The 18,519-nt window shown below is 37.0% G+C and overlaps 1 protein-coding gene and 1 long non-coding RNA gene across 3 annotated transcripts in view; one reads left to right on the forward strand and one right to left on the reverse strand.

Annotated features, from left to right (window-relative positions):
• LOC142099089 (histo-blood group ABO system transferase 2-like) overlaps positions 1-2,863 on the reverse strand; it is a 34,103-nt gene extending 31,240 nt beyond the window's left edge. The window contains exons 1-2 of the mRNA XM_075182210.1: positions 2,669-2,863; positions 2,401-2,575 (exon numbers count right to left, since the gene is read on the reverse strand). Of these exons, the coding sequence (XP_075038311.1) occupies positions 2,401-2,468 (68 nt within the window). The 5' untranslated portion in view covers positions 2,469-2,575; positions 2,669-2,863. The remainder of the gene's footprint in view (positions 1-2,400; positions 2,576-2,668) is intronic.
• LOC142099090 (uncharacterized) lies at positions 743-15,517 on the forward strand. 2 transcript variants are annotated; one of them, XR_012678472.1, is made up of 4 exons: positions 743-940; positions 1,517-1,589; positions 9,052-9,295; positions 15,278-15,517. It is a non-coding gene; the product is annotated as an uncharacterized LOC142099090 (long non-coding RNA). The 2 variants fall into 2 exon arrangements; XR_012678471.1 differs by lacking the exon at positions 15,278-15,517 and having other exon boundaries at positions 9,052-9,667.
• Positions 15,518-18,519: the final 3,002 nt, after the last annotated feature.

An 18,519-nucleotide genomic window follows, 5' to 3' on the forward strand; every position in this document is an offset into this window, starting at 1 on the left:
GATTAAGATTGTGAGCTCCACTAGGGCAAGAACTGATGTGAATGTAATACAACAAGGCGGCTTATGAGATAATACTGGTGGAAGGTTGCAGAGCGAAGAGTCTGTCTTCTTGCATTAACCCTTTTCTCAGGCTCCTGTTTCAGTCATGTGCTAACAGCATGTAATATTGCAATGTCAACAGTCACTTCCAGGGCTGCAATTCTGTGTCTACAACCTCCTGTAACCTGGATCACTGTTTTAAAGACATGCTCATTATCATGAACCTTTATGTTTTTAATGCTTCAGAGAGAATACAGTTTTGTTAAAAAATATATTTTCCCCCTTTACCCTCTCCCTCTCCTACCCCTCTTCCACTTTTTTATCTTTCAATCAAAAGAGAAAAAGAAACAGCAACAACTTGATGTTCCATAACAGCAGAGACCTATACCGCTCACAGCTGGATCAGGTCAAATACTTTGGTTCAGTATTTTCATAGATTAATTTACAGTGAACTCATAACAAACTACAGTACTACGCACAGGCCCAGCACTCCCATTAGGCAACCTTAGGCAGTTGCCTTAGGCGCCAGGACATGCAGGGCGCCGCTGACTAGATTAGAAAATGGGGGAGAGAAGTGTCCGCCGCCGTCCTTTTCACTACAATCAGATGATCACTGACAGACAGTCTCACTGTCCGGTGGCGCCTCAGTGAATAATAGTTTCACACTGTCTGTCAGTGACAGACAGTGTGAATAAAGTTATTTCCCGACGCCCCCCTCCCTTCCACCATGCACCGCTCCGCCTCCTGTGTGATGAAGCCGAGGAGCAGCCATTAAAAAGAAAAGAAAAGAGAAGAAAAGAGAAGAGAAAAGAAAAGTAAAGAGAAAAGAAAAGAGAAGAGAGGAGAGGTTTGAAGAGCCCCCCTGCATCTGCTCACCAGACTTCAGGAGAAAAAAGAGGGAGTAAATACAATCTAATTATTTATTTATTTATTTTTTAAAAAAGAGGGCGCCCAAAGTCCAATCTAGCAAGTAGGGAGGTAAAAAAAAAATGAAAAAAAAAAAATGGGGGGGATATAATTTTTTTTGGCACCTCATGCGCTATATTTGACTTGCAAACTATGGGGTAGAATTCTACCCCATAGTTTGCAAGTCAAATATAGAACATGAGGTGCCAATAAAATTGTAATTTTTTCCACCATAGTTTGAAAATCAAATATAGAGCATGACGTGGAAAATAGTCATTTTGATACCATTTGCCACCTCATGCTCTATATTTTATTTCCAAACTATGGTGGAGAAATGACTATTTTATAGGCACCTCATGCTCTATATTTGTCTTGCAAACTATGGGGTATAATTTGTACACTATAGTTTGCAAGTGAGGCAGAGGGGGGTGCAGTGGTGTGAGGCAGGAACTTATGTGTGATGAAGGGACATGTTAGGGCCGTTCATTGCCTTTAAAAAGTGCATAATTCATAGGCTTATTGTGTCAAGTTTTTTGTTCCGAAATCTAACACCTGGATACCTCCCCTCTAGAAATCCTGTGTTTGCAGTGGAGTCTGGCCAGCGTTCTGCATCAAACATCACTGCATCTGGACCGCTGGAGGAGGTAAGGCTTATCTTTTTTTCTTTTTTTTAAACATGAAAGCAAAAAATCTAGTATGTAAGGGTCTGTGAGGCGGGTATTTGGTGTGTTCACCGGGAAGGGGGGGATTTTGAAATTTTGCCTAGGGCGCCAAGAACCCTAGCACCGGCCCTGACTACGCAGGGTATTCCCCTTCAACCTTTATAGACCCTTAGAGGTTGACCCTCCAGATTCAAATTTTTCCAATTAGAGAGGTAAAATGTATACAGTTTTATGTTCTGTGCTGGGTTTTTACTTTGTATATCCTCAATGACCTGTTATGAGCCTACTGTCTCAGTATACTCGTTGTGTATTGTTTGCAACTCATGTTTTTGCGGAAAATAAAGAGTTTAATATATATATATATATATATATATATATAAATTTCCTCAGCTATAAATCAGTAATGTTTTCATCCAAATCACGTGAAGACAGTAAAATGTAATGGACTGTAATTTATCACTCTTTCTCTGTATTACACTTTAACTACCTTAGTTTAATATTAACTTGACTTTAGTGTGTTTTTTTAGGATTTGATGTTTAGAACATAAATATTACATTTGTTATAATGCAAATTACAAATAATGCATTAATTTAAAATGAGAAATCAAATATTTTCACAGTAAAAGAAAGAACGCATTAAATAATACAAGTATTAATAATACTATCTGGTTATTATACTGTTATATACACATGTCTGACATTACATTTGCTATATGGAAAAAACAATAAGCAAAGAACACATAAGTAAGTATATATAGGATTACTATATAAAAGACATGCACATCTCACTTACTAGAATCCCACGATAAACAGTATCAACACGACCAGGGTTCCAATTACATAAGGTCTGGATGGCAGCATTCTCTTCTTACTAAGTAAATATATAGTCCAGGTGAGTGTAACAGCTGCAGCTTTTTTCCACGTCGATATAGACTATAAATCCAAGTAATCTTTCATAGGGGAGTCAGCTAAAAAAAAACATAAGGTGGCACGTGTGTCAATGAATAATATTATCAAATTATCAGCATTCAATACTGACTACTAATAGTAACTACACATACATGCTCTTCATTGTGCTATTTTTAAATGATCAGTGAGGAAGTGTGTCAAACAATCAGGGCTGAAGGGAGTTAATCTTCTGTATGTACCTCCTCCAGCTAATGCTTCAAAACATTTTTTTCCTAGTATTTAAAAGCACACAAGTACTTGCCAGTACTTGTCATAACTTTTTTCATCTTGTAGCTTGATATAGTATAACCAGGTACAATTCTAAGAACCGTTGCAAGAGTGCCCTGCGGTTTCTAAACCAATTCACGCAAAAAAGGGAAGTGGAACAAAAGCTGGTTATAAAATAATGATAGGATGCTTAAGAGTTAGTGAGCTACAGTGCATAAATATATATTGACAAATTAAGCTGTTTTTTTTCTTTTTCAGTGTTGCTTAAGGTGTGTTGGGAAACATGTCTAAAATGTATTGCAATGCAGTAACGTATTTAACTGGAATGTGCCCTTCGTTATACATGTTAGGCAATAGGGAAGCTGTGGTACAGTAATATGTGGCAAGATTAACTTAGATTAATGCCTATATCTGGGGGGGGTTGAAGGGAGATGTTGGTAGTTCCTGATATGTAGAGTGATATTATTGGTCTAAAGTCTTATATGATGCTTTTATCTACGTATTAGTTTGTGGTTTTAAGAGATAAAATGCTTGCAAAAGTAATATGCCATTGCCATTGTTCTATATTGAATTGAATGGTCTGCATTGCGCATACATAAGAAAGAGAGAATATTCTGAAGAGACTTCGTTTTTGGATTATTTCTGAATATTGCCATAACAGTACTGCCAATTTTTATAAATGTCACCTGCATGGTTCCCTGGAGCTCGTTGTACACCAGGTCTTACCACGTATTGGACAAGTGCCAGATTTTGCCGCAGTGGTTAACAGAGGTAAGCGGTTCGGATTCAGAGAAATCCAACAGATCTGAGATTTGGGCTTCCAAGTGAACCCAAGTCATGACTCGGTTTCGCGTCAATTTTGGATCTCAAAACGAAGCAAAACGTTATTTCTGTGCAAATATCGATGCAAAACTCGCAAGAGTTTTGGATAGATATCTTCCATATATAGCTCTTCCTCATTTTCTCTTCTGCCATTTTACAGCGCGCAACATGTAGGGAGGATGATAGCAGCAGTGCTCTGCTCTGAAAATAGCTTTCAGGGTGAAAGAGGGACAGAGAATCTTGTGATTATTTTAAAGCAGTTCTGTAGAAATCAGTCAGCTAGAACAGTCTGCTGATCAATTGGTTTTAATTTCAATCTGTCAGAGAGTTTACAAGGAGTAATGGCTACTGGTTGTTATTAATTCATATATCATAGTACTAGCATATAGACTGAGTCAGATATCATTCTGAACGCAGTAGTATATTTAGTGGAGAAAAACAGTGTGTTTAGCAGCAGAATACAAAAAACAAATCGATTTATTTATTTTAAAATTTTAAGTTTTCCTGGTGAAAGTAATCTTGTGTGGGGCAGAGACATCTGAATTAATTTTGAAAAAAAATGGATGTGAGTGTCAACGCAGCTGCACAACCCAAAAAAATGCTATATATTCTAAACTTTTTTCTATTTTTCAATACTTGTCAATTTTAAAGGGTCATTTAGTGACATCTATATTAAAAAAAGGGTAAGAAAGTTGTCAGCGCTTATCCTTTAAACTGCATATCTGTGTGTGTCTAGCAAAATGAAAACATGAGGTATTAGTTCATATTTTGATCAAAAGACTTAAGCCTGCATCCCACGTCAAGGGTACCTCATTATATGCAGGTCCTACACTGACCTATATGCTTTAAACACTATTAAAATGCAGTTAAAATCAGATGCACTCACCTCCCAGGTATAGGGGTTTACATCTAACAAAGGCTGGCTTGTGAGCCACACCCAAATGTGCCTTATATAGGCTTGATGGACAGCTGCTATGACAAAAAGGCAATATTTTGAAACAAAACCAGAGAAAAATAAGCCCGCGCTCGGTATATCCCACATTATATATGGTACCAGCTGCTTGGCAACAAGCCAGCGCTCGGTATATCCCATATTGTATGTGGTACCAGCTGCGTGGCAATATAAATGCCCATATATGTATACAAAACAGAAAGAAAGTTGTCAGCGCTTATCCTTTAAACTGCATATCTGTGTGTGTCTAGCAAAATGAAAACATGAGGTATTAGTTCATATTTTGATCAAAAGACTTAAGCCTGCATCCCACGTCAAGGGTACCTCATTATATGCAGGTCCTACACTGACCTATATGCTTTAAACACTATTAAAATGCAGTTAAAATCAGATGCACTCACCTCCCAGGTATAGGGGTTTACATCTAACAAAGGCTGGCTTGTGAGCCACACCCAAATGTGCCTTATATAGGCTTGATGGACAGCTGCTATGACAAAAAGGCAATATTTTGAAACAAAACCAGAGAAAAATAAGCCCGCGCTCGGTATATCCCACATTATATATGGTACCAGCTGCTTGGCAACAAGCCAGCGCTCGGTATATCCCATATTGTATGTAGTACCAGCTGCGTGGCAATATAAATGCCCATATATGTATACAAAACAGAAAGAAAGTTGTCAGCGCTTATCCTTTAAACTGCATATCTGTGTGTGTCTAGCAAAATGAAAACATGAGGTATTAGTTCATATTTTGATCAAAAGACTTAAGCCTGCATCCCACGTCAAGGGTACCTCATTATATGCAGGTCCTACACTGACCTATATGCTTTAAACACTATTAAAATGCAGTTAAAATCAGATGCACTCACCTCCCAGGTATAGGGGTTTACATCTAACAAAGGCTGGCTTGTGAGCCACACCCAAATGTGCCTTATATAGGCTTGATGGACAGCTGCTATGACAAAAAGGCAATATTTTGAAACAAAACCAGAGAAAAATAAGCTCGGTATATCCCATATTGTATGTGGTACCAGCTGCGTGGCAATATAAATGCCCATATATGTATACAAAACAGAAAGAAAGTTGTCAGCGCTTATCCTTTATTGCCACGCAGCTGGTACCACATACAATATGGGATATACCGAGCGCTGGCTTGTTGCCAAGCAGCTGGTACCATATATAATGTGGGATATACCGAGCGCGGGCTTATTTTTCTCTGGTTTTGTTTCAAAATATTGCCTTTTTGTCATAGCAGCTGTCCATCAAGCCTATATAAGGCACATTTGGGTGTGGCTCACAAGCCAGCCTTTGTTAGATGTAAACCCCTATACCTGGGAGGTGAGTGCATCTGATTTTAACTGCATTTTAATAGTGTTTAAAGCATATAGGTCAGTGTAGGACCTGCATATAATGAGGTACCCTTGACGTGGGATGCAGGCTTAAGTCTTTTGATCAAAATATGAACTAATACCTCATGTTTTCATTTTGCTAGACACACACAGATATGCAGTTTAAAGGATAAGCGCTGACAACTTTCTTTCTGTTTTGTATACATATATGGGCATTTATATTGCCACGCAGCTGGTACCACATACAATATGGGATATACCGAGCGCTGGCTTGTTGCCAAGCAGCTGGTACCATATATAATGTGGGATATACCGAGCGCGGGCTTATTTTTCTCTGGTTTTGTTTCAAAATATTGCCTTTTTGTCATAGCAGCTGTCCATCAAGCCTATATAAGGCACATTTGGGTGTGGCTCACAAGCCAGCCTTTGTTAGATGTAAACCCCTATACCTGGGAGGTGAGTGCATCTGATTTTAACTGCATTTTAATAGTGTTTAAAGCATATAGGTCAGTGTAGGACCTGCATATAATGAGGTACCCTTGACGTGGGATGCAGGCTTAAGTCTTTTGATCAAAATATGAACTAATACCTCATGTTTTCATTTTGCTAGACACACACAGATATGCAGTTTAAAGGATAAGCGCTGACAACTTTCTTTCTGTTTTGTATACATATATGGGCATTTATATTGCCACGCAGCTGGTACCACATACAATATGGGATATACCGAGCGCTGGCTTGTTGCCAAGCAGCTGGTACCATATATAATGTGGGATATACCGAGCGCGGGCTTATTTTTCTCTGGTTTTGTATTAAAAAAAGGGTGTCTGCATGTGAGGTTTTTTTTGGGCATTTTCGACATTCAAAAAGCTTTTTAATGTAAGGTGCAAGAGATTAAAATGTTGAAACGCAATTCACACACTAAATTTGGAACAATAAACAGCATTCATCATGGAGAGTGAAGAGGCAGTAACAATCAGATGTCATTAGATGGACAGAGGCACCAGTAGTTATTTAGACAATTGTAAAGCGCTACATAATTTGCTGTCGCTATATAAATGATGATGATAGACAAATGTGGCCTGCATTCATACCAAAAACATTAAAAACTAGTACTATGCACTTGTCGAAGTCAGCAAATTGGATAAAGTAATTTCAATTAATATCTAGCAAACTTGATCGTCTTTGTCTGAAATTATGCGTAGACCACGCTACAGCGTGCAGAAGCGTATCCAGCCACCAACATGTGGCAATAACAAGTTTTACACATTTATACACATTCACACGAACATACACATTTGCAATTAGTACACATTAATTGTAGTTGCAACACATAGTTATTTATGTCAAAATGTAGCAATATTTACGGTTAATATTATAAGTTATATACATGTTAGTGAAACCAAAGGTTCAGGATACAGAAAATATGTCATGTTTAGTATCATTTTAATCCTCTATATATCCTCAGTTGTCCGAATAATTCGCCGAAGAGATCGCACATTGCATACTCTAGCTAGCGATGATAGGGAATAAATGTTTAAAATGATACTGTCTGTGTGATGCAAATAGACTAGTTTAAACTGGATTCTTGGTGGGAAAATTGGAGTGCATCCTCTGGAGAGCTGCCCCCACCTTTGGATATTTTTGTTTGAACTGGCCTATGACCTGCATTACACTGGACCCTCCTTAAGCCTGGACCTATAGAAGCAAGCCACATCATCTGCATTGTTTTACTGTATTCACTGACTGTATATAAGCAGGGGCTCTGGACCTAGTGGACAGTCTACTTGACCACAGCCTTCAGACCTGAATGACTGTACACTGGATCCAGGGCACCTGAGATAAGTAATGGCTGTACTTATTTTATTCTGACTTGTTATTCTGCTACTTTTGGCTATTAAATCACATTGTGCTTTGGAACCACAATACGGCAATCGACAATCGTTATAGGATAGCAAATAGACGTGCATAACACACTTCTTGAAGGGCAGAGAATTTATCATTAACCAAGGTTGGAGCTTTCCTAAACCTTGCTGCTATATAAATGTTCATGTTGAAAGATGAAGGTGGCCTGCACACATACTACAAAACTTCAAAGACTACGCGAACAATATATTTTGAATGTTACAGGGCATCCATCATAGTCAGTGAAGCTATAGAAGCAGGCAGAAGTAATTGGATTAACAGTGGTATGAATGAAAAGAGTTTATAAAAGTAAATAGACAAAAGTAGCCTGCACCCTTACCAAAAACTTCAAAGACTAATACTATGCACTTCTCAATGGGCAGGGCATTCATCGCTAGCCAAGAGTGGAGCTATGAGTAAGGTAGATCTGTGCTGTAATGCTGCCCTTGTGAATCAAACACGGAAATTCTCATATATATGCCATATACATCCAGTTACCATGTCCATTTTCAGATTAAAATGTCACCCTTGATTCATCCTTTTGGCTAAGCTCAAGTGTAGTATCTGACCTAGTATGGTTGGTTTGAGATTAAATGGGCGGGTCCTCTTCATTTAAGGGAGGTGGTGTTTGGAGCTCTAGGATCCTGTGCCTCCAGGGGACAGGGACCGTAGGTTACCTGAAAATGCAGAGGTGGTGGGACTGAAACCCTCATTTTGCAAAACAAGGGAACTGTCCAAGACTTGCAGCGGAGGTGGTCTCCAGGACCTATGTATATAAATATGGAATGTATATAAATAATATTCATATGTTCTATTAGTAAAGTATTTGTGTGCTACATGAAAAAACAGTCAGTATTTAACTTATGTGCAAAACAGAAAACTAGTTTGCACCCCTTGCATTGTAACATGGTTTTGTCCAGGAGACTGAAAGAAGATCCCTCTTCATTTAAGATCCTTAATGAATCAGGCCCCTAGTGTCCATCGCATCGGAAGAATACAATTGTGATGCCATAGGGCAGTTTACATCATTTACTAGATGTAAGTTCACATACTTGCAAATGGTTATAACCATTGATAACGGTCATTTTTCTACATTTATTTTAATTGGAAAATATCTTTTTGGCATTCTTTCCTTGTCAAACACAGCTCTTTAACTAGATAGATATTGTCTTTTATACGAGATATATTTATACTTAATTTTTTTCTGACAAAACCTAAATTTGTGATTTTCATTTTTGCAGCTCCTAAAGAATAACATTCGACGTTGAATAATACAGCATCTATGAAGCAATGCTGAAATTATCTAATTGGGACACTAGTGCAGAAAGTTCTGGACTGACAGCATGAAAAACTCCTGGAATAAAACTATTTCTTTACAAACTGATTTTCTTTATCACCACTTTATAACCATGGAAAGTGCAGCAACAACAAATATTGACACTATCCATCTTCAACTAAATGGATAATTCAAGAATACTTGCTAAGGTAAAATACACAGTATGTTTATTCTTCAAAATTGAGTGGTTTATATACAAAATCATTTTAATCCATAATAAATATAAAGAAAACATTTAAAGATGGACTGCAGTGTTATTTCAGAATTTTACTTGTCCTTTTGTCATACTGTCTACCTGTTTGTGTATGTGTGTTTTTTAAAGGATTATTGGGTCTGGTTTATAATTGTGTAACTTAGTTTCTTATGGCTGCACCTTCCATAATTTCATAATTGCAAAAACATTTGTACGGTATTGATTTGATGCAAAAAAAAAATAAGCATTTAAATTTTTTAAACACATCAATTATTAGATTTTTCCTCTGCAAAATTTTTATTATATTACTGTTCATTAATGCACCTATCCAGATTTATCATTAAATGTAATGTTATATACATTTATGTAATGCTTCCACTAAAAAGTAAAAATAACTTATATGCAACCATTTGTGGAATCCTTTATTTTATTTTTTATAAATAATGTCTTGTATCATTGAGACCATCGTGCTGATCAAGGATCAAAGGCAAAAACTGGGGTACATTGTTTCCAAAACAAGCCAATTAAGTCTTCCAAACATTTTTTTAATTGCACCCAAGATAAATACAATCTGTCTTTTAATGTAAAATTTACCTCTCTTAAGTGCAACATTTTTTTTTCCAAGGTGAAAATTGTATTCCTTTTGATGACTATTAACTCAGTACGAGTCCTGAACTGTTTGCACAAACACATTTATCTCTCAGTCTGTATCATGCCCTCTGAGTTCAAAGAGTACACTGAAGGTTGATAATTAATCTAAGAAACAATGCACTGACATGTCAGGGACAACCTAAACGATGATATATTGATAAGTTTAAGGGTATGCAGCTCCCAGAATAAACTGCGCATGTTTTAAAGTATTGGTAGACAGTGGTTATGGATGGAGCCGTGCTTCCTTATGGTTGTATGTGCAGCCACTTGGTGGAACCTATGTGATGACAGAGGGGAGTCCCCACCCTCCAAGGATATATGTAAAATAAAAATATACAGGAACGCATATGGCTATTGGGTTTCAAAGTATGGATATGGTGTATACCAATATAATATATGTTATAAGAAATGATCTTTATTAACAAATATATAGTACATACATAAATTCTGTCCATAATAAAATAAAATAGAAGTTATAATACATAGATATGAAAACCCCAATGGATGGTAGCAAATCGTTCTAATGGTGTTCAAACAAAGTAAAATTGATAGTACATGAGTCTGAACACTGCGATGGGTGGTTTTTTAATAATGTTCAAAACCTGTGCGTCTGGGTATACATGCAATCACTGTGACGTACAGAGATCAAATAAGCCTCAAAAAAAGATAGGTCCAATTGAGGAATTCCAATATAATATTGTCCCAGAGTACAATGTCTTCCCCTATCCGGATGATTGTCAATGTAAATAACATTCTAAACGGAGCTCGGAATGGTTTGAAACAATCATAGATATCTCCAAGTATAGGAATCATATATGAGAGTCCCATTACATGCGTGATGTAAAGTTCCCAATAGATAACTCATGTTTGTGTGGAGATGTAGATCAGCGAGCTTTAATGCCTCCCTACTGCAGGGACCCTGCAGTAGGGAGGTGAGTATGTTGCTTCAGCCATGGCCCCATAGTTGGTATGCAGTGTCAGGAGGTGTGCATGGTGGGCTGCCTTGTTTAAAACCGGCCTGGCAGAGCATCACCAGGGATGAAACCCAACGTCTGGTGATGTCTATGCCTTCCAGACTTCAGGCTGTAATTGACTGCAAAGGATTTGCAACAAAGTATTAAAAAGTGAAATATTGATGTAGGATTGTTTAGTTTGTCCCATTACTTTTGGTCCCTTAAAAAGTGGGAGGCACATATAGAAACCGTTGTAATTCCTACACTGTTCACCTGATTTGGATGTAAATACCCTCAAATTAAAGCTGAAAGTCTACAGGTAAAGCACATCTTGTTTGTTTCATTTCAAATCCATTGTGGTGGTGTATAGAGTCCAAAATATGAGAATTGTGTCGATGTCCCAATATTTATGGACTTGACTGTATATAAACAGAAATAGTGTGAAACAGAAAATATCTAATAATCTGCACAAATCAAGGTTATGTCCAAAAAGCAATATAAAATACTCTTAAATATGTCCTTCTCGTTGGTTCCTATCCCTCTGTGAAAATACTTACAAGAAGATGAGATAAAGGTAACTTCTGGATACTGGATCAAATGAATAGCAATCCTGGGTAATCATGGCAGCTGGGCTGGAGAATGGAAACAAACTATTTTCTTTCTTTCTGCGACATAGTATGCACCGGATCTCAACGGTCAAAGCTGAACCTCAAAAGGACCCAGGAACATGGATAGCTGCATGCAGTAAAGAAAAAAATAATATAGTGTAACTTCGTAACAATAAAATGTCCAAACTGCTTTATTGAAGCACTCACATAAAAAAAACAAATGGATGCACAAATATCACAATGACCTTCGTACCAGATGGAAAAGGTAGTCAAAGCCAAACAGTAAACACACGGCTGCGGCCCAGGATGCGGTCATGAGAAATGGTTTCTCTGAATGGAATGCACATTGATATAAGGTCTCCACAAAGTTTCAGAATAGATATAGAAATGAGAAAATCCCTGCTGCGCTTGACGCGTTTCAACTTTAACAGTTTTTTTCAAAGTGATGCTGAGGAGCAGAAGGGATGCTATTTAAACTGAACTTATTCCAATCCAAACAACTTCTTGAATTACATAATCAATTCATTCGTTAACTAGAGTAAATACAATATAAAGCATGCATAAAAAACACACGCATAAAAAACACATCTTATCACTGATAATAGGATAATAAGCAATAATAAAAACAAAGATAGTGTTTCACCAAAATGTAAACATAAACATTCATAAAAACATGAAGTGCCCCTGTGGAGAAATAAAGGCATCAGGTGAAAAATTAAGTTTTTGAGTCTGAACATAGTCCAGCAACTAATCTCAGAGGTCACAACCTATTTGGGTAGCAACAAAAGAATGTAACAATGACATTGCAAACGGACCCATATTGACAAAAATAAGAATCAATACAAATGGATCATAAATGGACGAATACAATAATAAAGTCCACAATAAACAACAACAGCAAACCGGGTTGTATAAGAAATTAAATATACAACCAACAAAATTAAACATAGATTGCGTACCTCATACACACAATAAAAGCAATTAGAAAGAGGGTAGTAATCTGATGCTACAAAATTTAAACTTCTGAAAGGATAAAAAATAAATGAGTGATATACAAACACAATAGGATGCATATGCTACATTACCATAAACACATACAATCCGAAGATAGCATGTATTTAAATAACAGGAAGCTACGGATCCTTCAGAAACCATTTCAATTCAAACTCTAAATTTAAGACTTCAGGGGAAAGAGTATTGAAAGCAAAGATCCACTTCATTTCACATTTAGCCAATATAGTAGAGGCATCCTTACACCTCCAATTGTTCTCTATTTAATCAATAGCTAGAAAGTTTTTAAGACCACTAATGGAGCTATTATGGTAAATCTTGAAATTTGAAGAAACGGAATGATTCTCAAATCCTCTTTTAATACTGCGAGCATGCTCCGCCAGTCTTATCTTAAGAGGCCTGTATGTACATCCAACGTAATATAGTCCACACTTACATTCAAGCAGATATATATAACGTTAGAAGTATTACAACTCAGAAATGTATTGCTCTCATGGCGTCTACTATTAACTAAAAAGTGAGTAACTTTACTTTTCTGACCTGAGAAAGTAGCCCTACAACCAGCACAGAGGCCACATTTAAAGAATCCCTTTGAGACAATGGGAATTTGATCCTTTTAAACCAGTTTATCACATAAATTATGGGCACATTTATAAATTAATTTGGGTCTATCTGATACAAAACTCCCCAGGGCATGGTCCTGTCTAAGAAGATGTCAATGTTTACAAAAGAAACATTTTCTATAAACTTATAGTTAGAACTATATTGAGTAATGAACTCAAGATCACACCCCTCAATCTTCTTTTTGGGACGTGTCTTGAACATTAAATTTCTATCAATAGAAGAGACAGTGGCTAAAGCCTTATTTAAATCAGCCTCCTTATAGCCCTTAAGGAAAAAACTGTTTCTTTATCTCTGATGTTTGTTCATTTAAAACCTCGCTATTAGCACAATTTCTTTTCAACCGAAGCAACTGACCGACAGGTACATTTTCCAACCACCTCGCATGATGTTCACTGGTAGAGCATATATAGGAATTACAATCAGTGGGTTTCCTATATGTCTTAGTGCAAATTTGATTTTCTGATATATAAATGGTTAGGTCCAAAAAGTTAATGGAACTTTGACTAATATTATATCGGAACTCCACATTAATATTATTCTGATTTAAAACAGCACAAAATGTATCAAGACTCTGACGATTACCCTTCCAGGCAAAGAAAATATCATCTATATAACGGATCCATGGCACCAGGTTCGCCCCATAGCCACACTCGTCCCAAATATGGCAAATCCTCCTAATATGCCAGGAATAAGTTGGCATAACACAGGACGAACCTGGTGCATATCGCCGTGCCAACCTGAGTTCCTCAAAGTGAAAAAATTGTTCATCAAAATGAACTCAATACCTTCAATAAGAAATTCACTAACAGTGGGTTCAACATTCTCCTTATCTAGAAAATATCTAACTGCTCCCATTCCATCCTCATGTTTGATACAGGTATAAAGAGATTTAACATCATCAATTATTAAAAAATAACGATCCTCCCATGCAATTTCCTAAAGTTTAAGAATTACATCTCCTGTATCTTTTACATATGACCTGTTTTTATAGATAATCGATAAACTCAGATAAACTGGCCGTTATGGATTTTGTACTACCCACTATTGGACGTCCTGAAGGATGTGTGGCATCTTTATGCACTTTGGGTAGGATATATAATACCGGTGTCAAGGGATACGGGATAGTAAGATAATTAACCTCCTCCATACTAAGAACTCCACAAGCACTAAATTTATCAAACAAGCAGGATAAATTAGATCTAATATTGTCAGTAGGATCTGTTTTAAAAACTTTGTAAGTAACCCCATCTTTCAATTGTCTATAAACTTCTTCAATGTAAGATGTCCTGTCCATAAGGAAAACTCCTCCCCTCTTATCCGCTGGCTTTATGACCAGATTACCATTGTCCTGAAGTTGTTTTAAAGCTTCTCTTTCATTTTTAGTAACGTTGGAATTTTTATGTTTATTTTTAATGTTTACTTTTATTCCTAACCCCTGAAAAAGATTTGATTTCAGCCTCAACCATTTTGCCAAAACATTCAACAAAACAACCCCTATTGTTTATAGGGTTAAAGGTAGACTTATTTTTGAAGATCTTATTAGAACCTGCCTGACAATCTACAGAATTGTCGGTATCTTCCAAGAATTTTTTTTTAAAGACACTTTCCTTAGAAATTTCTGTAAACCAACAAATCGTCAAAGGAACTAATATGCATAGTTGGGGCAAACTTGAGTCCTTTCTTAAGAACCTGAGTTTGTTACTCTGTCATAATATGGGTACTCAAATTAAATATTTTGTGCTAGGGAGATTTGGAGGCCCCTTTTTTACTTTTCTTGTATAGCTACGTCTAATCTTTTGTCTCTTAAGTTCCCTAGACGTTCACTACAACCTGTGTAGGAATATCTAAATGTATTCACATCCTTTTTGTCCTGAACAGTTTTCTCTCTTGATGAAAAGAATCTGTCGATCTCTTTCCCCTATTAGTCAGTGGTTCAAAATAATTTTTATGTGTAAAATGTTTATGTTTACATTTTAGTGAAACACTATTTTTGTTTTTATTTATTGCTTATTATGCTATTATCAGTGATAAGATGTGTTTTTTATGCATGTGTTTTTTTTATCCATGTTTTATATTGTATTTACTCTACAGCTGTTGGAGTGAGCTGCCCCCACCTTATCAGAGGAATCCTTTGAACTGACCTATGATCTGCATTGTACTGGACTGACTTGAACCCTGGACAAATAAAGATATACCTTAGTTTATCTTTGTGTACATTGTGACATCATCACTGTATTTTTGTTAACTCAAACAGTATATAAGTAAGTCCCTGGGCCAGTATTAAAGCTCTCTCTTCCTTGACTGCAAACTACAAGACTGAATCTGGACCTGGGCCCAGCAGCATTTGCATAATGTATTCGGATATACTTTCCAGTAAAATGCTATACCTTTTATGAATCATCATGGTTTGCTGTTATCCTGCTATATTTTGCTATTAAATCTCATTGCGCTTTGGAACCACATTAATTGCATCGGACAAAATTTATTGGTAGCGACAACATGAACATTACAGTCCGTTTGGGTGCAGTAGTGTGAAATAGCTCTGTACAGAAACAGACCTTACACCAATGACCGCAATTGCTTGCAATTAAAGTCAGAATGCAAATGACACTTATGCCTGCAAGTTGAGAGATGAATGGGGGAGGGAAGGGGCAGACTAACCTAGGCCATTTACAGTAATGATGTGCCAAGGATGTGCCGAAGCAAATGCTGCAAATTCAAGTCCGGTGTTTCTTGGAAGTATTTTTATATTTCAGCCGTATCACACTTACACTTGCAGGTGTAAGTGCCAACTGATAGTGATGACTGACATGGCATAGTATGCCTGCTACTAGCTAGCACAAAACATGTGTAGGAATTTTGATTATATCAACGCATTGTATGTACAGTACTCATTAAAAGCATATTGATTTGTGTATTTAATGTACACAAAAATGTTTTATTCAAGCAAAAAAATTTTGTAAAATCCATATTTTTATTAATGATTATGCTAATTTATAATTATTCATTTATTTTACAATGTAATTTTGCTTACCTTGTTGACCTTTTAATAGACCCTTGTGCGTATAGTGTAGTCTGTTATACGTATATATATATATATATATATATATATGGTAAATAATGTTTAGGCTGAGCGAACTTCCACCCAGATTCAAATTGAAAAGTATCTTGATATATGTTTGGATTGGAATATAGTCAGAACTACACCCAAGTTCCGTGCTCTTCTTCAAAACGCAACTTGGAAGTTATGTCTAAACATGAATCAGGCCCAAAATGGTATTTTTATGTGTTTATTTTGATTTGCTCATATCTTAAGAGTATTGTATGTTAAATGTGTCTGCATAAAGATATGCTTAAAGTGCATCAAGATATGCTTTAAGCATATTCAGATGCGGCCTCATAGTAGAGACTCCAGTCATCATCATCAACTTGATGTATATATTACACAAAAAAGGGATATGCATCCAAATTTAAATGAGGCCCTTTTAGTTAGAAGAAAATCCAGGTAAGGTGTAAATTTACACCTGCAAAAGCATGTTGCGATGTGAGGTGTGCACACAAATAATTTAATTTACACTGATTTAGAATTGTGCTAGGATGTGCCCTTTCTTACCTCTAAATTTGTCCACACATTTTAATTGCTCGCTCTCCCTTGACAGCACAACATCACACCTTCTAGTTGGAATTACTCAATAATCTAAATGAAGTAATATCAAAGATGTGACTATAAAAAGTTGCTTCTTGTAGTAAAAAGAATTGGCACGCACCAATGTTGAACTTGGTGAATTCAACAGTAGGGGCCCATGAAACAGTTTGTGCTGAAGGGGCATTGCCAGCCAACAGAGAGTGTGTGGCCAGCCACTTGAGTGGGTGTGGTTAGCGGTTATGCCATAAACCTGTGCCCCCCCCCCCCGTTTTATTCCACATAGTTGATAGCTCTGGTGCTCTGGCGTGCCAGATAGAAGGGGTCTGCGTGCCACGTGGTGGGGGTTGCCGACCCCTGCCCTATATAATATTAATAGGGTTGCTTACAGTGATAACCCCTGTTGGTGGAGTCAAATTATTAAACATTGAGGCAGTACTCCCTGTTCTGTTTATGCCATTATCACCAATAATATCCAAAACAGATCCCTCACATTCTTTGTGGTTCTGTGTTATCTCAGGATATGTCAACTGTGTAACAGGAGGCTGAGCAGCTGGGATAAGTTCGAATGAAGTGAAATAAGGACACAAGGAAATGTTATATTTTCTCATATGTCATAGTTACAAAAGTCACATCTGATATGTAAATAAAGGGAAGCTTATGACCTGTTGTGTGGAGGTATCATCATCTTTGTAGGACACATTGGTTAGAAGTTAGGCCAGTATGAAGAATCCCTGACTAGAAATGTGTTTTGAGGGTTGTAAACCTGTTTACACAGGCTTCCTGCCTCTGAAGTATGTTTAAAATGTCCTGTCAATCTAACAGCTTTTGTTCACTTTTGGGACTCAATTTCATATTGAGAAGTTTTACAGTGAATTCCTGCACTACTGACAGACTGAAGTTTGATCATTCATGTGTACAATTTTTCCGTGTTTAATTATTTTTCTTTTACAATAAACTATTGTATTATATCTCTGTATATCATCTTGGGCTGATTTTGATTAACCCTTTGTCACACATACATCACGCAGGCTCTGATGAGTGCTGGAACGTGACAGCCATCATCAGATACTGTTGCATGAACAGAAACATAAAAAATGCTTAATTTTAATAAAAATTTTAATAGACAGGTACAGTTGAGTATCATCTGAACAGCAGTGGTAGTCCAGGACAGACGGGTTTCCATATGGGTTGCAATCACTTTCTCAATAGCTTCCCTAGAAATGGAAGGTTTGATATCAGTCTGTAGTTGTTCATTCAGTCTGGGCCTAAAGAAGGTTTCTTTGGAAGAGGTCTGACAATTGTTTCCTTAAGTGGTGCAGGAAAGATGCCAGTCTGTAAAGAACATTGTTCTATTTTGGCAAGTACTGGGCTGTTTACATCAATACACCCTACTAGAAAGTTTGTTGGGGCTGGGTCTAGATCACAGGAGCTGGGATGCAATTTCAACAATGTCATCTACATTCAGGGGCATTAAGTGGTCCAAGAGGCCAGATAGCCCACATTCGCAAACTTGGGACCTTGGCACCTATTTGACAGCACTTTTGGGATTCCAGCCTGGATGGAGGATATCTTAGCAGCAAAGACAATTGCTAACTCATTGCACTTAACATTTAGAGAGTTGTATCTGGCTGCAGACTTGCTGGTTTGCTAAGCCTCTACACCGTAAGGAAACGGTGAGCTGGTCTGT

Source organism: Mixophyes fleayi, chromosome 8, assembly GCF_038048845.1.
Source record: "Mixophyes fleayi isolate aMixFle1 chromosome 8, aMixFle1.hap1, whole genome shotgun sequence".
Lineage (NCBI taxonomy): Eukaryota > Metazoa > Chordata > Amphibia > Anura > Limnodynastidae > Mixophyes > Mixophyes fleayi.